Genomic DNA, 23563 nt, shown 5'->3' on the forward strand with positions numbered 1-23563 from the left:
GTTTCTCAAAGCACACATCCCACTAAAGAGTATATAAATTTCATCTCAGTAATGATACAACTGTTTTAATGGGCCCTCGCTGTGCAATGTGCAGAGCTTACGTGAATCTGCTGCTGAATCTCTATAACATATTTCTAGATTCTGATTTTCATTGTTTTTTCATTCAACAAAAAATCTGTTTACTAGTTGCATGAAAAGAGGTAATATCATAAGGGTATGGCTCTGACCTCCTTCACGGTAGTTACTTCTCACAATCCAAGGTCACTGCTGCTCACCATCATATCTGTGAAATTATCTTTGAGCACACTTTTTCAATGTCACATCATCACAATGATCAGGGCAACTGTGGTAATTATATGCCAAAAGCAGTTATTAAAGGCACTGTTCTTTATATATTTCAGTTCTTTTAACAGATCAACCCGTGATACATTGTAAACTAGGGTGACCAAGCTATTGTTGGACAGAGTGTAGCCAACATCTCTTTGCAAATTCCTTAAGTAGCCACTGTGAACCCTGTAGTTTTATGTCCTCTTATATTTTCCCTTTCACCTTGTTTTGTTTGTTTCAAAGAGGGAAACATGCAATTGCAGAAGGATTCATTCTGTTAGTGACAGATTGGATCAGCCATGACAATATTTTTCTCACGAGTATAATTCTTAATTTAAGTCTTGGAATTATAAATTACATCTTAAAAATAGATACTCTCAGAATTATACAGCACACAAGATAACACACACACACTCTCTCTCTCTCTCTCTCTCTCTCTCTCTCTCTCTCTCCCTCTCACACACACACACACACACACACACATACGATATATTCAGACAACTACATATCAAAAAATACTGAGCAAGTACAGAAAGCACCACAGAGATAATCGGTAACAAATAATTCCTTAAGACAATACAAAAATATAAAATATTCAATAAACAATGTCAACTGCCACCAAGGAATTTAAAACAAACAAACACACACACACACACACACACACACACACACACACACACAAAAGTACTGCCTAATCCCCAGATTCTCAAGTCTTTATTTCACTGATGACAATGCTCTCCCCCAATGCTCTCCATGAGTGATCAAAGAAATACCCCTCTAAATTGTTAAAACCAATAGCTGTTGTGTCACCTGATAACTGCAGTGCAATTTGCAACTGACAGCTGAATGCTTTCATCGTGCAACAATCCTATATGGTAGTTAACCAACAACATTACTGGAATTAAAAATTCCTCACTATTAAAAAAAAGGTATTTCCGACACTGTGCTCCATAGAAACTATAATAATAATAATAATAATAATAATAATAACAATAATAATAATAATGACTCCAGTGCTTAGAGTATCTTTAGATCAATAAATCTCTAGCATCTTTCTGAGTAAAGGATCCTACTGAGCTGGCCAAAGGAAAAAATCTGGGACTATTAATGCATTTAGCTATGCCACGTAATAAAAGAGGCAGCTTGCAACCGGAATGATTCATCTACATTACTTTTAAACGGTGACCTTTCATTTTTTGATGGTTCAACATGGCAAGTGTTTAGTACTAGGCAAAATTAATGTAGAGTAACTTCCAGAAAAGATGATATGACTCTCGAAATCTATAATTCATTTACAAGTCTCTTCATGAAGGAACGCGAGTTTTCAACTTTAAAATTCTCATTTTGAACTATACCTTTGTATTGCATGGGATTGGCTGATTCCCCACATAAACGGAAGTAATGTCAGAAATCTGATGACCACTGTGCTTCTATATTGTAATCCTATTGTATCTCTCATTTAAGCACTCAGGGGAAAAAGATCACTGGACATACACCTGACTGTTTCAAAGGGAATTTTTAATTTACAAATATCCTTCCACTTTAAGTACCATCAAAACTGGAAAATGGCACTAACATCATAAGTTGCCATCAGACAATAATTACTTAAACAAATGCCAACAATATCAATGATAGCTACATCATAAAAATTACCTTTATGTACACTCCAGAAAACAAAAAATTCTGCAGATCCAAAACATATAACTATCTACGTATTAACCCAAATAATATTCTTCAAAAGAGTTTCCTATCACTAAAAGCTCTTAGAGAAGTGACATCCTTAAGTGTGGTGAAACAAAAGTGTAATCAAAACCAAAATTAACTAACAAGACATTTTGGAATGAATCAGACATTGCAGAAAGTATACCCAACATCAGAGTACCTATATTATACACGAAGAGAAAATAAGATCAGGTATAACGTCTGAGTGACTCCATGGCAACCAAAAATAATATAGTCACTTTGATACACATGTTTGTTAACATTAAAACAGTATATATGGATGGGCAGGTGTGCATGTGCACACATGTATGCAGAAGGAAATTCAGCATGTATAACAATGTACACATCAAATGAAGGAGAAAATATACCAAAGGAAAATATTTAGGAGCTAAAACTTTCCAAGAACAAGGTCACTATCAATAATTAAAACTCTTTCCAATTATTATGTTTTCTACTGTCCATCAATACCAGATGTTGCTGTTTACATACTAACCTCTAAGCTGAAAGGAAGGAAATATAAACAATATCTAACAATTGTATTTGGATGTTTCTCATCCCTAAATGTGAATGTTCTTATAAACAAAGGGGTATTCTCCATTTAAACGTTTGCAGGTATGTAATGCTGACACTACTCAGAAATGTTTTACTGAAAATGTAGGCAAGATCACAATTTAGCCACATATTTGGATAAGAGTTTTTCCATAGCACATTTGTCAAAGAATGGGTTAGTTTCTGCAACTGATTTTATCATATTTCCAAGAAAATGCCATGAGCTTTTGCTGAATACTGCAAGTGTAACGAACTTACAATTTACATTAACACCACAGCAGATTTTATTTTATACATTTTAACAAGCAGAGATAATATTCAATCTGAGCTCAAGGATGATCACAAACCCAAAGCGAAGCTAAAAAACGATTCTGAGTCTCTGAGACACTGAAAAAGAGCATTTTGACTGAAACAATCTTAAACCATTGATTTACTGTTTCTGGCCACCACGTATCGACGAATTATCAGCAGTTATAATACTTGTGCCCAAGTAAAATTACACAATGCCAAATACTGGGCGATTCAAAATTCCTATTACAGGCTTCTAGGGGTTGCAGAGGAGACTTAAACTCCTCATGGTATACACAAAGTGGAGATAACGAGTTCTGACTTGTGTGCTGTAGGAGCACATGAATATTTTGAGTACTTGTCCTCGGGCTCTCATCTGTGTCCTCTTCAGTGTTGAAAGTGCAGCATGTCCATGGAACATCACAGCCAAACCACCTACTTTCAAAAGTGCCAATTTCTTTCAGTCGTTGTTGTAGTCAGATAAAGGTGTTATGTGGCGTCAGAATTACAACAGGGACTGACGACAGTGCCCAATTCTCAACTTCTGTGCATACCATAACAGCTGAAGATTTGGAAGTTATCAGCTCTTCAAACTGATTTTACTACCAAACACTGAATTCCTGGGCACTGATTCCTTTCGAAAACTTTATCTACTAAGACCCCTCCACAACCCCTAGAAGCTTGTAATAGGAATTTTGAATCACCTTATATAGGTTTCATAATCTCCAACATAAATGTTCCTGAAAACTGGTCATTACAAACTTCAGATTACATGCTGCCTCTTTTCTTCATATGCTATAAAGGCCATACATTCAAAATTCATATTCTATAACTAACTTCATAGCAGATCTGTAAAACTAGATAGCATAATCACAAGGTTGCAACCTCATACATATCAATGAAAGAGAGATAACAGGAAAGTGACATGATGATGATAAAAAATGGCATATGATGTCTCAAACTGCTGCTTTGAGAACATGAGATGCGAAAGTGTTTGATTCTTAGATTAATTTGATTCACCTCATCCAGAGTCGATGCACATGCTTCATCGTGATGGAAAGAGCGACTCGTAAGATGGTGGGAGGTCTTTGTCAGCTGCCAGATGTGCTGGAGGCGCTGATGGTGGCAAAGTAGCAACAGACTCAACCATCACAGATGTGGGGGGAAACTGAGATTGTGCATGTCCTGAACTCGACGATGTACGACCAAGAGGGCTACTTCCCCGATTGTAGGCAAGATGTTCTGCAAGTGCACCCGATTCAGCTGCTGAGACTGGAACTCGCTGGTGTGGAGCACTCCAGCAAGCTTTGTGACATCGTCGTAATACCCAGATGATTACAAGGAACAGCACAAATGCCAGGAGCACTGTTGCAACGGCACCGAGCACCACCTTTGTGCCTAGTCCGCTCTTAGGCACCTTGGGTCCATCATCATCGTACTCTGCAAGATACAACACCTTACAACAAGAGCCTGAAAATTTCATGAGCTAGACATTTATTCAATTTTTCCAACTATAATGCTTTGTAGCTTAAAGTGCAAAATTACAAATTTTGACTTTTTTCTCATTTTTGTCTAGAAGCCAGATCAGTTTCTTACTGAACTAAGTACCTGAATCAGTTCCACTTTTGTTTTATACTTTAACAACAGGGGCTCTAACTCATCTAGACATTCTCATATAAATTGCTTCTCTATGAAAAATTTTCTTTCACTTCAACCCTGAAGAAACTTCGGAAACAGCCTGTACACAACATTTGACACTGATGCACTCTTTCCCCATCCTTTCCTTACATGTCATGATTTTGAGAGGCTCTGGGAAGTACACACACACACACACACACACACACACACACACACACAGAGAGAGAGAGAGAGTTAACAATGGCATACCATAAAACTCTCTGCTAGCCACTTTCTTGTCTTACAGTGCTGATTACCCCCCTAACACAAAGCATTCTAGTTTCCTACCACCCACCAAGTTATAGCCGAGTATGCACTGGGGGAGCACTTTCACTTTCTGCACTAAGGGCAGTGTTTGGGAGATCCATGCAGTTGATATGCAAAACAGGAAAAACATATTTTCAACAGCAGAGAAAAAACAAGTCAAATACAAATATGACAAAAACAATACATCGCTGAAAAAAATTTTGAAGTCTCTATGATTTCTATCTTTAGCATTGTGAGGTTTTCTTACCACACAGCAAGTGAAAGTGCTAATAAGAGCCAGATAACGAAATCTCGAAGATATGTTGGATGAGAAAATGTTTTCATTCAGTGGATGCACCAGGCTAGATGTGTTAATTTCTTCATGATGACAAGTAATCCAAGTGAAGGTACCAGACTGTGAGAGTAATATGAAAGAATACAATTTTAGAGTCTGATAAGTCTTGCACAGTACAAAATGCAAATGATGCTGAATCTGAACAATAACTGACTGACAGTATTGGGAAACTGAGGATGCTCATTATTGGTAAAGCAGCAAAACAAAATTGCCATGAAAGTATCCAAACCAGTGATGAGGCTGGATGAGAGTATTTCAACTTACTGTATGTCCTCTAGAAGGGGGAAATATTGATAGCAGTAATCCTGATAATAAAGACAATCAGGAAATCCACAAAAAATTCAGTATCAAGCACTTGCCAAGATTTTTGTTTTCAATTAGTGATAGTGTTATAACATCCAAGATATAGGATATTGATGCAATAATAAATGTTTTTGCAGTTATTTAATGGTGCAGAATTTGAAACTGACTTTGAACTGACATCAGGACCTACAAACTTCATTGTTCTAGTAACAATTCTATAAATAATGAAACAATTATACTCAGAAATTAGATATGGTACCTTCCCCTTTTTACACTGACAAGATGTGTTGAATATAGTGACATATGCAGTTGTAGTTACAATGTTTTCTTTCCATGCGCTATTTTTTAAATTTTTCTATAGCTGATTAAAGTAACAAATGATGAAAACTCATTCACGTAAGATACGCAAAAGGCTTAAGCCACAAGGAATCTGTGAATATATCCAAGACATTCTTCTTTCATTTCTCCTCCTCCCCAATCTTCATATCACCTCCAACCCCCATCAGCCACCCTGCAATTACCACCATCTCTTAATCAAAAAAATTATTTATTCAATGAAGTTTACAATGTCTATGAAAGAATATAACTTGCACTGTTGAAGCAATGAAACATGACAACAACAATTGTCTGCAGTAATAAGAAATCAATTCGTCACTCACCCACTGTTTTCTTCATTCTCCCTTGTCCCACAAACATGACTGACAGTCAGCTTCCTCCAAAATTCACACACTGTTCTAGAAAAGAGAGCCCCAATACTTTAAAAAAAAATGGAAGCTAATGAAACTGTCAATTTTTTGCAAACCAATCCTCCTGCTCTCATCCAGTGCACACATTTCCTTCTGTTTTTACTTTAAATTCTTTAGTGTACTCACCAGGCAATTCAACAACACAGATTAGCCAACAAGACCACCAGTAACAAACAATAAGTATTTGGTTTTCAAAATGTCAGTTTCTTCATCACACTAAAAATTTCATAGGAATGGGGAGTGACAGATAAATCACAGAAAGACAAATGCAGTACACTTGGAAAAAAAGATGGTGTAGCTCATGTCATAAGTTTGCTTACATTCATCACCACAGCTCTATTCAACTTAGCATCACTTTTCAGAAGCAATAAGTAAGTTGGCCCCATCCTCCAAACCCAAGACAAACATTTTTCAGCGAGAGAGAGAGAGAGAGAGAGAGAGAGAGAGAGAGAGAGTACTACACAGTATCTGCTCATGTAGCATAATGTGCAGTGCACTAGCTTATGGAACAGGAAGGTGAGTCCCATCAGGCTTAAATGGATTAATAAGGGCGGCTGGCGCACTGGCCAGCCTGAGAGATGTTTTTAGGCATTTTCCCACACTCATTTAAGCAAATGCTAGGCTAGTCCTCAATTTCCACCTCAGAAAACACACAAATAATGTTTACACAATTCACAGACAGGTGGCACAAACAACTTCCTTCTGTTAGGTTATCTTGATGACTAAGGCATCTGCCCATGAAGTTAAATAAAACAAATTTGTCAAAACTTGAGTACCATAGATTCCATAACAACAACAAGATTAATGCTAGTTAAAAGAAAGAAGAAAAAGAGTACTGTACAGTGCTGCATTACTGTTGTGCGTTAAGCTGTTGCCAAATGAAAAACAACGGAAAAAAAAAGAATACAAAAAAAAAAAAAAATTGAAATTCAATCTGCATAAGATGCCACTTCACTAATATTTTTTTAAAAAAATAACAAGTGGATAGTGGTATAAACTATTTCACTACAGTTATTACTGGTTTTCTTATAAACAGCCCCTGAAGTGGTAGAATGGTGCTACATGAAACACGAAAGAACCACAGTGTAAAGAGCACATTTAGGCATGTGTGTCTATGAACTGTTTGCATGATTCTGAGGAACTCCTGTGGCTAGCAAGATCCCGTTTCTCTCTCTCTCTCTCTCTCTCTCTCTCTCTCTCTCTCTATTCGTTTAGTCGGTTCTGACACTCTGTGACCCCATGAACCAAATCATGCCACTTTTTCCTGTCTTGCACTTTCTCCCATAGACCTTACAGGTTGGAACACATTACTTCTGTGATGCCATCAATCCATCTCATCTTCTGACGTCCTCTTCTTCTAGTTCCTTCAATCTTCCCCAACATTAATGTTTTTTTTTTTCCAGCGAGGCATGCGTTCGCATTGTGTGTCCAAAGTAAGTCAGCTTTTGTTTTAACATTAGACTTTCCAGGAAGAAATCTGGTTTTATTTGATCCAATATTGATCTGTTGGTTCTCTTTGCACTCCATGGAACTCTAAGAAGTTCCCTCCAACACCACAATTTGAAGGAGTCAATTTTTCACTGTTCAGCCTTTCTAATGGTCCAGGTCTCACATCCATACATCACAACTGGAAAGACCACAGCCCTCACAATACGGATCTTTGTTGCTAGTGTTGTATCTCTGGACCTTATAACCTTGTCAAGGTTTGACACCGCCTGTCTACCGAGCAACAGGCATCTCCGGATTTCATGGCTGCAGTCACCATCAGCAGAGATCTGGGAACCGAGATAACTGAATGTGGTCACTACCTCCATGGTTTCTCCTGCTATATCCCACAAATTGGTAGGTGTAGTTGCCATAATTTTCGTTTTCTTCACATTCAGCCTAAGACCGGCCTTTTCACTTTTGTCTTTCACCTTCAGCAAGAGTGTTCTCAATTCTTCTTCACTTTCTGCCAACAGGATCGTATCATCCGCGTACCTGAGGTTGTTTACATTTATTCCAGCTATTTTAATTCCTGTTTCTCCTTAATCTAGCCTCGCATTCCTCATAACATGTTCTGCATACAGATTGAATAAGTAGGGTGACAGTATGCAGCCTTGCCGGACCCCTTTCTGAATCTTTATCCATTTCGTTGTTCCATACATAGTTCTCGCCGTGACTTCTTGGTCAAGGTATAAACTCCATATCAGATGAATGAGGTGATCTGGTACACCCATGTTTTTCAGTACGTTCCATAATTTGTTGTGATCGACGCAGTCAAAGGCTTTGGCTTAGTCAATAAAGCAGAGGTACACATCTTTCTGGAATTCTCTTGCTTTTTCAATAATCCACCGAATGTTAGCAATTTGATCTCTAGTTCCTCTTCCTTTCCTAAATCCAGCTTGTTCTTCTGGTAGCTCTCGATCTAGATATTGGCGAAGTCTATTTTGTAAGATTTTCAGCATAACTTTGCTAGCATGTGAAATAAGTGCGATTGTTCGGTAATCTGAGCATTCTTTAGAAGTTCTCTTCTTTGGAATGGGGATGAATACTGATCTTTTCCAGTCTTCTGGCCACTGCTGCGTGATCCATATTTTTTGACATATTGAGTGCAGCACTTTCACAGCATCCTTTCCAGTGACTTTAAACAATTCTGCTGATATTTCATCATGTCCACTAGTTTTGTTATCAGCCATATTTTCAAGGGCCCACTGGATTTCGCTCTCCAAAATACCTGACCCTAGTTCTGAATTAACATTAACATCAGCAGTAGGAGCCCTGTCATTATGCAGTTCTTCCTTGTATAGGTCTTCTACATATTCTGCCCTTCTTTACTTAACACCCTCTGCTTCACTCAGATCTTTTCCATTTCTATCTTTTATCATTCCAATTTTTGCCTGGAATTTTCCTTTAATTTCTCTAATTTGCTTATAAAGATCTCTTGTCTTCCCCATTCCGTTACTATCTTCAACTTCCTTGCACTGTTCATTAAAGAACATATTTTTATCTCTTCTAGCTAAATTCTGAAAATCTTTATTTAATTCAAACATAGCTGATCTATCTCCTTACCTGTCCTCAATAAAACATTTGTGAGCAGACTGGATGTCAACTCTGTCCCGTTGCCAGTATCCAGGATACCATGGACTAATTATAAAAGTGATGGGCCAACTTGCTACAGAGAGGATATAATAACTTTGTGACACCCTTCCCAACCAAACCTGTGCATGTATACAGGTAAAAAGGCATGCTGCAACACCAATAAGGGGCTCATACTGCCACGTTATTTGTAAATTTGACTCAATTTTGCAGTCACTGAAATAATATTATGTACAGTCTCAACCTGTGGAGTTTGATTTCATTTCCTCCTCCCCTCATAAGAACTTCACTGTTTTTGTTAGACAGTGTATTTCATGAGTGTATTTTATGATACGCGATGATGGTCTGTGGACCGAAACTGACTGTATTTAAAAAAATAAAAAATAAAAATGCCACCTCTTGTCAGTCAGTTGTAAATGTGGCGCACCATCTTAAAATGTACAGAAGAAGAATTACAGGCAAAATGAAGGGGAATTGGATGTGAGTAAGTTTGGTTTAAAAATAGACTTGCAATCAAACCAGTGAGACATACCTCCAAATGTGCAGTGCTCATCTAAACAACTTCCATACGGGCAGTTCACTATACTATCTGATTTGAATTCCTCAGGTATGCACTTGTCTTCTGCACAAACAAAAGCGTTCCGAGAAGAACAGGCTAGAAAAGTGAAGGAAGGATATTAGAGCAATAGATAAAAAAAGAGTGCTTAAATTGGTTTATAAACTGAACAACAACACAGTATACATATATCATTAATGTGAACAAATATGTGCTTTTTACAACATTGCTGAAATAAACATCATCTGAACAGGCACATTAATACCTCAACTTTTTCCATTTCATCCAAACTGGAGGACAGCAATTTCTATGTAACTTCTTTTTCTTGTACCTTTGTCCCAAATCAGCACAGGTCGACACGGTTAATTTAAGGATTGGCCAGATTTAAACAGCTATATTGTAGTTATTAGGAACTTCCATTAATCAAAAGAGGATGAATTGCTCTTCTCACATTCTTTGCATGCATCTTAGTTGAAACCAATGTGTTATGGACAAGTCACTAACAGAAGTTGTTATTTATTTATTTTATTTATTTTTGGGTGGGGGCGCATAAGAGATTTGTGACTGTATACATATATACAACATAGCTTAAGATTGTGTAGGTGAGTAACAGGCATGCTGTTATATACTTCTACCACAAGTAGACTAGTGTACGAATAACACTATCATGACACCAGTAATCCTGTAACTTCAATTTTTGCCATATTTCAATAACCATAGCAAATGAGAAGTTTCGTTCCAAAAACAAAGCTATGACATGCTTTCGAGTAATTCTTAATACAATGTTCGGTAAACTCATCAATAATCCTAATCCACACATTCTTTGTTTTGTTACTGCATGTTTAAGGAAACTTCAAATGATGTACAATCGATATCTGCTAGTAGCCCTGACAGTTTTTTTAAGTCATTTTGCACTAGACTCATAGTTCATCACAATCAGCAGATTGGGCCTCAGCACCCAAGAGCTTAAATATTTTATTAGTCTGTATATTGTCTCAATGTCTCCTCTGTGTGGTGAGCAGCAATCTATCCTTTCTATATAGTTGTTATTCCATCCTGGACTTTCCAATGTTTGATTTAGTTCACGATAATCAATGGATATGAATACACACTTACTAGTCAGTCTCTAAGGACATATTTCTGGATGAGTGAATTACTTTCCCACCTCTTCTGCACTGTACTTAAAGAGAATTCTTAATGAAAATGTTAACTTGCTGAACTTAAGTAACATGTTACATCAATCAAGAGTAATTCATTATCGTGGCCTGTCATATCTCTTTCTATAATTTTGACTGGCTGCTTCAGTTACTGAACAGACACCTTCCATGCTTTTAATGATGTTCTGTGTTCTTAAGTATTTTATCACATTTTCATTGGATTGCCTGGACATTTTGTGCCAAGATGATGTACCTGTGTGTCTATCATTTGAAACACCATGTAAAAATACAAACTCAGGAGCTTAATCATGAGCTTATAGAAGGGTGACATGGTTCCTCTTCAGATGTTCTTGTGTGATTTGCAAGTTATTTCTATTTTGATGCCAATGTTATAAAATGCAGTAAATTAAAAATACTTGCAAAGTAAGTGCTGAGGTGGAACCATGTTAACCTTCAGAAACTTACTTGACTGTAGATAAATTCAGCATATGCTGTCGCAGCAGCACCTGAACCTTACATCCTGTTATTTAACAACAGAAAATCCAGGATGGAATAATGACAATATTATGAAAAGGATAGATTGCTACTCACCATGCAGTGGAGATGTTGATACACTGACAGGCACAACAAAAAGATGCTAAACAAGCAAGCTCTCGGCCAAGGGACCTTTTTCTGAATTAGACAACACACACACACACACACACACACACACACACACATACACACACACGCCACTGTCTGGCTGCCGAGCCCACACTGTGAGCAACAGTGCATGATGGGAGAAGTAATTTGGGTGGGTGGGTGGGTGGGTGGGTGGGTGGGTGGATGGATGGGTGGGTAGTGTGGGGGTAAGCAGGAGGCTGGGGTGGGGAGGGGGAAGGATAGCAGGCTATAGGTGGGGAAAGGTAAAGTGCTGCTTGTGGGAGCATACATGGATGGTGGAGAGAGCGTAAAGCAGCTAAGTGCAGTCAGAAGGTTAGACAGATAGTGAAGGGAAGCTGAAAAGGAGAGAAGTAAAGAGACTGGGTGTGTTGGGGAATAGAAGAGTGTGTAGAAGAGTTCCCACCTGTGCAATTCAGGAAAGCTGATGTTGGTATAAAGGATCCAGATGGTACAGGGTGTGCAGCAATCACTGAAATGAAGAATGCTATGTTGCGCAGTGTGCTCAGCAACTGGGTGGTCCAGCTGCTTCTTCGCCAGTTTTTCAATGGCCATTCATGTGGACAAACACCTTGTTGGTTGTCATGCCCACATTGAATATGGCAGAGTGTTTGCAACTTAGTTTGTAGATCACGGTTGATTTCACAGGTAGCCCTGTCTTTGATGGGATAGACGATGCTTGTGGCCAGACTGCAGCAGGTGGTGGCGGGAGGATGTATGGGACAATCATCCCTATATGCTCCCACAAGTAGCACTTTACCATCCCCACCCCTACCTTGCTATCTCTCCCCCCACCCCTCCCTGCCGAAGCCTCTTCCAAACTCCCATCACCCATACTGTTTCTTCACGTGCTGTTGCATGCAGTTTAGCCTCAGCAGCCAAAGGCAGTGATCATGTGCCTGTCTGCGACTCACCATTGCCACTATACAGTGAGTAGCAATCTATTTTTTTCATAATACTGTTCTCAATTATTTGTTGGACGTATTCCAATCTCTGTCTCCTCCTGAGGTTTTTACCCTCCACAGCTCCCTCTAGTGCCATGGAAGTTATTCCCTGATGTCGTAACATGTGTTCTGCCATTCTGTTCCCTCTTCTTGTCAATGTTTTCGCTGATTCTATGGAGAACTCCTCATTTGTTATGTTATCAGTCCACCTACTTTTCAACATTATCTGTAGCATGGCATCTCAAAAGCTTCGAATTTCTTCTATCCTAGTTTTCCCACAGCCCAGGATTACCACCAAACAATGCTGTGCTCATATGTACATTATCAGGAATTTCTTCTTCAAAGTAAGGTCTATGTTTGATACTAGCAGACTTTTCTTAGCCATGAATGACCCCTTTGTCTGTGCTAGTCTGTTTTTTATGTCCTCCTTGTTTCAAAAGTCAATATCAATTCATATTATGTGCTCATTAGACTGTTCATTCCATCCAACAGGTCCTGTGATTTTTTTTCACTTTTACTGAGGATGGCAATGTCAGCAGTGAATCTTGTCATTTGATACCTTTCCATCCTGAATTTCGACCTCACTCTTGAACCTTTCTTTAATTTCTGTCATTACTTCTTCAACTAAAAGATTGAATAGTAGGGGCAAAACACTGCATCCGTCTTACACCCTTCTCAATCCAAACACTTCATTCTTGGTCTTCCAATATTATTGTTCCCGCTTGATTCTTGTACATACTGTGTATCACCCATCATTCCCTTTAGCTTACACCTACTTTTTTTTTTTTCATAATTTCGGAGATCTCGCAACATTTTACATTACTGAATGCTTTTTCGAGGTCAACAAATCCCATGAAGTGTGTCTCGATTTTTCTGCAGCCTTGTTTCCTATTCTCAAGCACAATGTAAGAACTGCCTTTCTGGTGTCTTTACTTTTCCTAAAGACAAACTGGTCCTTATCTGACTGGTTTTTAACTTTCTTTTCCATTCTTCTTTACACTATTCTTGTCAGCAACTTGGATGCATGTGCATGTGCTGTTAAGCTGAATGTGCAATCTGCCCTTTCTATCTTCGGAATTGTTTGGATGATATTTTTCCGAAAGTTTGCTGCTATGTCGCCACTCTCAGATTCTACATGGCAACATAAATATATGTTTGGATGCCATTTCAACCAATGATTTTAGAAATTCTGATGAAATACCTATTCTTTGTAATTTATTTGATCTCAAGTTTTCCTGGACTCTTAAATTTTGACTAATACTGGAGCGCCTATGTCTCCTATATCAACTTCAATTTCTTCTTCTATCATGTCATCAAATACGCCCTCCCACTCATAGAGGCCTTCAGTGTACTCTTTCCATCCATCCATCCTCTTTTTTTTTCTTTTTTTTTTTTTCTTTGTGATCAGTCTTCTGACTGGATTGATATGACCTGCCAGGAATTCCTCTCCTGTGCTAACCTCTTTATCTCAGAATAGCACTTGCAACCTACATCCTCAATTATTTGCTGGATGTATTCCAATCTCTGTCTTCCTCTACCTTTTTTTGCCCTCTGCAGCTCCCTTTAATACCATGGAAGTTATTCCCTCATATCTTCACAGATGTCTTATCACCATTTCCCTTCTCCTTATCAGTGTGTTCCACATATCCCTTTCCTCTCTTACTCCGCACAGAACCTCCTCATTCCTTACCTTATCAGTCCATCTACTTTTCAACATTCGTCTGTAGCACCACATCTCAAATGCTTCGATTCTCTCCTGTTCCAGTTTTCCTAAAGCCCATGTTCAAGTTTCTTCCTCAAATTAAGGTCGATATTTGATATTAGTAGACTTCTCTTGGCCATTGCTGGTCTGCTTTTGATGTCCCCCTTCCTTCATCAGTCATTGGTTATTTTACTGCCTAGTTAGCAAAATTCCTTGACCTCATCTACTTTGTTACCATCAATCCTGATATTAAGTTTCTCATTCCTACTACTTCTCATTACCTTCGTCTTTCTTCGATTTACTCTAAATCCATACTCTGTACCCATTAGACTGTTCATTCCGTTCAGCAAATCATGTAATTCTTCTTCACTTTCACTCAGGATAGCAATGCCATCAGCTAATAGTATCATTGATATCCTTTCACCCTGAATTTTAATTCCACTCCTGAACCTTTCATTTATTTCCATAACTGTGTCCTCAACGTACAGATTGAACAGTAGGAGCGAAAAGCAACATCCTAGTCTTACACCCTTTTTAATACAAATACTTCGTTGGTCACCCACTCTTATTATTCCCTCTTGGCTGTTGTACATATTGTATATGACTCATCTCTCCCTATAGCTTACCCCTACTTTTCTCAGAATTTCGAACATCTTGCACCATTTTACATTGTAGAACGCTTTTTCCAGGTCAACAAATCCTATGAACGTGTCTTGATTTTTCTTTAGTCTTGCTTCCATTATTAACCGCAACGTCAGAATTCCCTCTCTTTCCTAAAGCCAAACTGATCATCTAGTGCATCCTCAATTTTCTTTTCCATTCTTCTGCATATTATTCCTGAAAGCAACTTGGATGCATGAGCTGTTAAGCTGATTGTGCAATAATTCTCGCACTTGTCAGCTCTTGCCGTCTTCAGAATTGTGTGGATGATGCTTTTCCGAAAGTCAGATGGTATGTTGCCAGACTCAAACTTTCGACACAGCAATGTGACAGTCATTTTGTTGCCACTTCCCCTAATGATTTTAGAAATTCTGATGGAATGTTATCATCTTTTCTGCCTTTCTTGACCTTAAGTCCTCCAAAACTGTTTTAAATTCTGATTCTAATTCTGAATCCCCTATCTCTTCTAAATAGACTCCTGTTTCTACTTCTGTCACCTCAGACAAATCTTCCCCCTCATAGAGGCTTTCAGTGTATTCTTTCCACCAGTCTGCTCTCTCCTACATATTTAAGTGGAATTCCTGCTACACTCCTATTGTTGTCACCCTTGCTTTTAATGTCACTTAAGGTTGTTTTGACTTTCTTGTATGGACAATCATTTCTTTTTTGATGTCTTCACATTTTCCTGCAGCACATTTTGTTTTGGCTTCCTTGCACTTCCTATCTATTTCATTCCTCAGTGCCTTGTATTTCTCTCTTCCTGAGTTTCCCGGAACATTTTTGTAGTTCCTCCTTTTTTCAATCAATGGAAGTATTTCTTGTGTAATCTGGTTTCTTCGCAGTTACCTTCTTTGTAAATATGTTTTCCTTTCCAACTTCCTTGATGGTCCTTTTTAGAAATGTCCATACCTCTTCAACTGTACTGCCTACTGAGCTATATATCTCGTCATTCCTTAGTACTTCCGAATCCTCCTCCTCTGCGTATTGATTCTTCCTGACTAATATCTTAAACTTCAGCCTACTCTTCATCACTACTATTTTGTGATCAGAGTGCTATATCTGCTCCTGGGTATGCCCTACAATCCAGTATCAAATTTTGGAATCTCTGTCTGACCATCATGTAATCTAACTGAAATCTTCCCGCGTAACCCAACCTTTTCCAAGTATACCTCCTCTTCTTGTGATTCTTGAACAGAGTATTCGCTATTACTAGCTCAATTAGTCTTTCTCCTCTCTCATTCCTTGTCTCAATTCTATATTCTCCTGTAATCTTTTCTTCAACTCCTTCCCCTACAACTGCATTCCAGTCCCCCACGACTATTAGATTTTCATCCCCCTTTACATACTGTATTACCCTTTCAATATCCTCATACACTCTCTCTTCATCTTCAGCTTGTGACATCGCCATCTATACCTGAACTATCATTGTCGGTGTTGGTTTGCTGTCGATTCTGCCACTGAACTGTTCACAGTAACACACTCTCTGCCCTATCTTCCTATTCATAACGAATCCTACTCTCGTCATACCATTTTTTGCTACTGTTGATATTACCCTATACTCATCTGACCAGAAATCCTTGTCTTCTTTCCACTTCACTTCACTGATCCCTACTATATCTAGACTGTGCCTTTGCATTTCCCTTTTCAGATTTTCTAGTTTCCCTGCCACGTTCAAGCTTCTGACATCCCACGCCCCAACTTGTAGAGCATCATCGTTTCATTGATTATTCAATCTTTTTCTCACGATAACCTACCCCTTGGCAGTCCCCTTCCGGAGATCCGAATGAGGGACTATTTGGGAATCTTTTGCCAATGGAGAGATCATCATGACATTCTTCAATTACAGGTTGCATGTCCTGTGGATACACATTACGTGTTTCTAATGCAGTGGTTTCCATTGCTTTCTGCGTCCTCATGCCATTGATCTTTGCTGATTCTTCTGCCTTTATGGGCAGTTTCCCACCCCTAGGACAAGAGAGTACCCTGTCCACTCCTTCACCTTTTTTGACAAGGCCGCTGGCAGAATGAGGGTGACTTCTTATGCCGGAAGTCTTCGGCCGCCAATGCTGATTATTAATCAAAATTTAAGCAGCGGCTGGATTTGAACCCGGGAACGAAGACATTTTGATTATAATTCAAAGATGCTACCCCTAGGCCAAGAGTGTGATATCACTGGGTTTAACAGTGGAATTTCCATTGCACTCTTTATGTCACCACCCTTGCTTTTAATTTCACCTAAGGCTGTTTCAACTTTTCAATATGCTGAGTCAGTACTCACTGTGCACTGTATTAAAGTTTTTTTGCAACAGTTGGTAATAACGGCTTGAAAGGTTCTGTAGGTTGCCCAAGTACACAATACACTTGCTCTTTAGCTAGCTAGCAGAGCACATATGCCAAGAGAAGGGGAACAGGATTTTACATCATCATAGGGATGCTGAGTCCCTGAGCTCCCTACCACACAAATATGCAAAGTATGGTGTTGGAAATCCAGCTGAGGAAGACAGGAGGATCTTGGTCACCCTATTGTTAGTGCTATGTCCTGTCTTCAGGTGTTGGAAAGCAACAACCAATTTTCCTGTCCAACCTATTCTAATGTGACACTTGAGTCAGCATATCTGTCTTTAATACAGTGACGTCTTCAGAAGGGTGCTACAGATGCAACACAATGGAAGAAATCCACCCTCTTCATATCAAACCAGTTTCCTAGCTGTCCACCTCAATAGCTGAGTGTTCAGCATGGTAGAATGGCATCCAAGGGGGCCCAGGTTTGATTCACAGCTGCGTTGGGGATTTTCTTCGCTCAAGGACTGGGTGTTATGTTGTTTTCATCATCATATCATCCCCATCATCATGCAAGTCGCTGAAGTGGCGTCAACTAAAAAGACTTGCACCTCCCGATGAGGGGTCCTAGCCACACAATATTTCATTTTCAGTTCCCTAGCAATGTGGTTACACGTACCTAACAGTACAAGCACTTGTTTCTCTGAGATACATAAAATGGGTTCTGCTTTGTCCAATTGTTAGCAATATTGGAGCTCTGACATACTATCTAATGATTCATTTAGCTTCTGTTTTGAGCCCTACTTTAAGGGAAATGTGAATACCAAATTTGCAAATCAGATGACTGTATAGATCAACCTAAGAATTTCAGCCTCAAATCAACAGGTGTGAGACTTAGTAGTACTGTAGTCTTTCTGTCGAGATGGCTGCCATAATTGAATGCTGTGCTTTGCAACTCATACGAATAAGTTATTCACACATGTGCTCACTTTGACCAATTTTTTACACAGGGACCAATATTGTGAACAAACAGAAGGTGTTGCAATGAATCAATGTCTTCCACAGTAACTAATGTTTATACTAATGTCATTGAGGATAAATCATTTCTATCAGACATTCTAAAGTGAAATTTGTATTTTGGAGGTATGTAGATAATATGAATTTTTCTCATTCTATCCTTTGTTTCACTATGGAAGTGGAAAAAAATGGAGAACTTCCTCTTGTAACACAATGGTTCATATAACAGATAATGGGTACTTGAGGTACAATGTGCTTCACAACCAACACATACTGACCAGTACTTATGAGATACTAGCCGTCTCAACACAGCAATGTATTACATACACTCATTCATAAAGGATATATCACATCCTGAGAGCTTATCAACAGATCATAGCCATCTTCCCTCTGTACTTGTTCAGAATGGGTATTCTAAACGGAAGATCCACCACGTGTTTCTACCAATATGCATTAAACATAGTGAGTGATCAAAATGTAAATGTATCTGATATACTGGGATATCATTACAGAATGAGTCAAAATATGTGTCAAAAATGATTTAATGAACAGAGACATGATCCAGCAGGAGCCATGGAAGTCAAATCCACTGCAATGATTTAATAGCCGCCCCCTCCCCGCCCCCTTTCACACACACTTCTGACACCCGCACATTTCTAGCAAGCTAGCATGTATAGTGTTTCACCACAACAGCTACCCACATTCTCACTTGAACATGACAAGCAGTTTCCGTGTTGAAATATTGTACAGTTTCTCTGATAGTGTCCGACACAATGCGTGAGAACTTTTCAAGCAGTTACTATGTACAAATGTTCTCAAACCAGCAATAATAATAATAATAATAATAACGTCCAAATCAGGCACTATTTAAAGCACAATTTCACAATGTATCATAAAATACCCAAGCACTGTTAGTAGAAAGTTACTGTAAATAACAGTGTACATTTATTTTCAACCTTATCACATAACAAGGATTAAAATAATAAATTACCCTCACCACTTAGACAACTGGATTTTGCAAATCTCCAAAACAATAAAAATTTAAAAGTTAACTGTTCAACAACACGGATTTCTCATTCAAGGAACATTTCACTTAAAAACAATTAGCAGCTACATAACCAGCATCAAAATCTTTAGTCTGTGACACAAGGTTTTTAGTTATAAAGTAAGCAAAAAAAAGAGAAAGAAAGGTGAAAAACTTACGAACAGAACGTGTGAATGCCAGTGAAAATGTAAGTTCCTCAGAGTTTGAAGACAGAGGCTCATTAGCCACATACACTTCAACTGATATTTCACCATCAGAATCCACAAAAGCTATTGGTACGGTATCTGAATATGATTGTACTGCATTTCCATAAAGACGCTTTATTGCATTGACAGTCCCACAAATTTTCTCAGTCTTCATTCTTTTATCATCACCTGTGAGCTATAGGAAAACATAAAACTTAATACATAATTAAAATGCAATTATGAAACTAAAATGTTTCCCTCACCAGCTATTGTTATGCTATGCTACTGTTATGTTAGGAACAATTTCTATGCCTGTACATAACAACGTACTATAAAATGGAAATGCACTCAAGACTCCGTGACATAATAACCTCAGATATCTAATTTCACTCAACAAGCACAACATTTCTGAAAATAACAACTCTCTCTTCAAATTTTTCAGATCATGCCAAATGAGATTCCATAGCTGTAAACTCAATTTTTCACATTACAATTACATACTGTGTTTTTACAGTCTTCTTATTAACATTCTTCCCAATAAATCTTAGGATCCCAAGTTCGAACAAAAATAATAGGTTATGGCAGCTGAAGAACAATGACATGATGGACAAGCACCTTCACTCATGAAATTTTGCACCAACTGAATAGAAATCAGTTTTGAAGAACTGAGAGAATAACTGATCACACTTGGATTAAAATATTTTTGCATCCTCTGGTTGTTTGTGAAAGTGGGGTACTTTATGGGCTACTTTCTAAATTAAATACAAAGAACAAACTGTGTACCCAAAATCAGATTACGGAAGTGTTATTGCCATGGTTTTATAAAGAATGTTAAATATTCTGAATTTTATTCACAAAGTGTGAATTCAAAGTGACTTCACCTGTATTACTTATTGGGGACACATGAAAGTTTGTGTCAGACCAGCACAGATTTTCACGTGTCATCAATAAATAGTAAAGCTTAAGTCACTTTGAAATCTTAATTTCCAAATAAAATTTCATAATATTTAATGAGCAGCTGTGGATCGTCATCAGTGTCTGTTCCTTCAGACACGCTCGTATCACTGAAGGAACATTGTATAATAACAATTGTAAACACAGACATTGTAAAATAAAATAATAAAATTACAATCAATGTTTTTAAGGCAAGTTAGTGGAAAAATTTTATAGTTTGATGGACTTCTGATACTATGGATGACAAACACTGGTCACTTTCTACTTCACTACTGTACCCGACAATGCTTTGCAACTGCTAAATATGTGTGGGAATTGAATGTTAAGTCCTGACCCCCCCCCCCTCCCCTCCTCCTCCTCTTCCTATTTCTGTCCACTTGGTCCTCTCTCTGTCCATCTTCTCCTTCCCCTCTCTATGTCCATTGCCTGCCCTTCTCCCCCGGTTCAACTCCTCTTTCCGCCTCCCACTGGCCTTGAGCATTGTGTATTGCTATGACCAACAAAAACTTGATTAGGAATGGAAGTCGCTTAAAATAAATGAGTAAATCATTTGGGATCATTAGCATACATGGTGTATGAGGTCTCTCTTGCTGCTGCAAACAGGTAGTATTACAAAGTTTTGCATAATACAGATTCTGTTATAGTATTTTAACCATAGGGTGATAAGCAATAAGACAAGTTTAATGCTTTCTGTTAAAAATGGCTATGATGAAGAAAATGAAACAGTACACCGTTGTGTATACAAATTTTGCTTGACATTATATGTAAGGAGGATGAATACATATGGGAGCAAGACTTTTGTTTAATGGTTTAAATGCCCTGGTATCATAGTTAGAACTGAATGCGAGAAAGAAAATGAAATTGCACTGTTCACAGCGCAGCATTTTCTATCTTGCAGTCAGTTTTAACATAAAACCTGTATATTGTTGTTTAATAAATATTTATCAAACATAGGTTACATTTTTTTAGTATCATTTAAAAATTTGAAGTAAATCAGTCAAGAATTTTTTGTGATTTTTGCTAATGTTTCCACTTTGTATATTATATATACAATATATAATAAAATATACAACCTGCATATACAATTATATACATTAAAAATATATAGCATAACTCCATCCAAAGGCATGTAAAAATTGGAAGTAAATTAGTTGAGTACTTTCCGAGATTTTTGGTAACAATGTTAAACGACGACGACTTGTCTTCATATACTAGTATAGATGATGATCTACCCTCAAATACTTTTTCTCATTCAGAATGTGTTTTTTCTCATTTTGGAACAAACTTGGGTAGGTGGTTGAATACAACTCTCATTGAGTGGATCGCACACGGAACTGTAATACTTGCTATTAATGAGGAGTATGAAAACACTATTATCATTGTGTAGTCCACACATAAATATACTATCAATGAGGCACACTGAAAATTTTTTTTGAGTAATTACAATATATCTTAAACATAGTAATGTGGCTTCATGGAAATGTGAGAAAAAAAAGATGCCACCGGTCCAATTTTAGAATTTAACCCTTTAACGGGGTCAATGGAAGCGTCCGATTCCAGCCGTCAGCTTTGACCCATGACGTAAGGCTGTTGTGGTGTGTGATGTCTCGACGGCGCGGAATTTAGTTTGTGAGAGTGGCGTGTTTGTAGGTGTCGTTTTGATGTGATCGGTGATGCTGTCTGGTGGTGTGTTTATGTGTTGTATGTTAGGTGATGTTTTTGGTTTAGCTTGCGTGTGTGGCGTGTTTATAGGTGGCATATTATTGCAGTCAGTGGTTCTCTCTGGTGGTGTCTTTATGGGTAGCGTGTTAGGTGGCGTATGGGGTTCATTTGCGTGGTAGCATTGCACGTGCATGGTATTGATAGTGACTATGCTTTCATCGGAATATTTTTCAGCGAGTTAACGATTTTGGTTGTGTTATGTTGACATTATTGTAGTTGTTTTCTGTTCATCATGTGTGAATTTTGGAAAATTGCTTTGTTTATGTCTTTGGTAGGTATGGATATGACTGACAAGGTCAACAGTTTTTGGTTGTTGGCAATGTGGGGGACAGTGCATTGTCTCTTATAAAATTTCTTCAACTGTTCAGATTTTTGGATGAAGTCGTGAAGTGTTCAGTGTGTCGTGAAGAAATGAGGCTTACTAAAGTTCTGGCATTTCGGACCAGGGACGGCTATATGTGGAGATGTCATAAGGATAACAGGTCAAGGGAAGTGTTTGATTCCATTTTTTTTTAGTATTCAGTGAATGTTATGAGATTTATAGTGTGGTATGGAAGGATGATATTGTTTTTAGTTATTTTGGGAAGGTTGTGGTTGTTTTATCATTTGGTTTAGTGGCGTGTGTTTATTTTTAGTTTGTCCCCACCCAAAAACTCCCAATTTCCCCGGCTTGTCCCATTGGTTTCATTATATTTTTGGAGGAATATGTGTTTGATGGTTTTTCGAACTATTTTTGTGTTTGTTGTCATGTTTATCTAATGATGTCATAGTCGCAATATGAGAGTTGTTGTGAATGGTCATTTCTGCCATATTGGTGACGTCAAAGCAGACAGGTGCAATCGGACGTTTCCGTTAACCCCTTTAATGCATAATGGAGCTGATCAGCTACAGACTTTATTTCTTCAATGTATCCTATACTGAGCAACATTTTGTAACAAACTCATTATGTTGTTTAGTGTATACACTCCACTGCAGCTGCTAAGCTGCTAGTGGTTCTTCATAGTGATTTTAAATGGCAGGACGAACTGAAACAGTTCGACAATCAGCTGTGTGGATGTATTGCGGCGCGTGTGTTTTGGCTGACAGTAGAGACTTTTTTTTGTGTTTGTGCACTTATTTGTGGGTTTGAAAATAACTTTTTTTATTCTGAAAACTTAAGTAGTATGGTGTAGACAGTTAATTCAAGTGTCTTTATGATAGATTTGAAATTAGGTCTGTTTTTGTGTTTGTAGCAATTTAAAACAATAATGCTTTGTTAATTCAATTTAAAAAAATCTTCAATATTTTTTTTGTAATGTAGGCACTATAAACTAAACATGGTAATTTTTACAGCTTGAAATAAAAAATCATGCGTTTAAGGGTTAACACACAATACCTAACTGAAGGGAAC

The 23563-nt window shown here is 38.0% G+C and overlaps 1 protein-coding gene across 1 annotated transcript in view; it reads right to left on the bottom strand.

Annotated features, from left to right (window-relative positions):
• Window positions 1–507: 507 nt before the first annotated feature.
• LOC124603615 overlaps window positions 508–23563 on the bottom strand; it is a 41932-nt gene continuing 18876 nt past the window's right edge. Inside the window, exons 3-5 of the mRNA XM_047136410.1 lie at window positions 19471–19693; window positions 9824–9946; window positions 508–4326 (exon numbers count right to left, since the gene is read on the bottom strand). Coding sequence (XP_046992366.1) covers window positions 3932–4326; window positions 9824–9946; window positions 19471–19693 — 741 coding nt within the window. The 3' untranslated portion in view covers window positions 508–3931. The remainder of the gene's footprint in view (window positions 4327–9823; window positions 9947–19470; window positions 19694–23563) is intronic.

Source organism: Schistocerca americana, chromosome 1 (genome assembly GCF_021461395.2).
Source record: "Schistocerca americana isolate TAMUIC-IGC-003095 chromosome 1, iqSchAmer2.1, whole genome shotgun sequence".
NCBI classification, from domain to species: domain Eukaryota; kingdom Metazoa; phylum Arthropoda; class Insecta; order Orthoptera; family Acrididae; genus Schistocerca; species Schistocerca americana.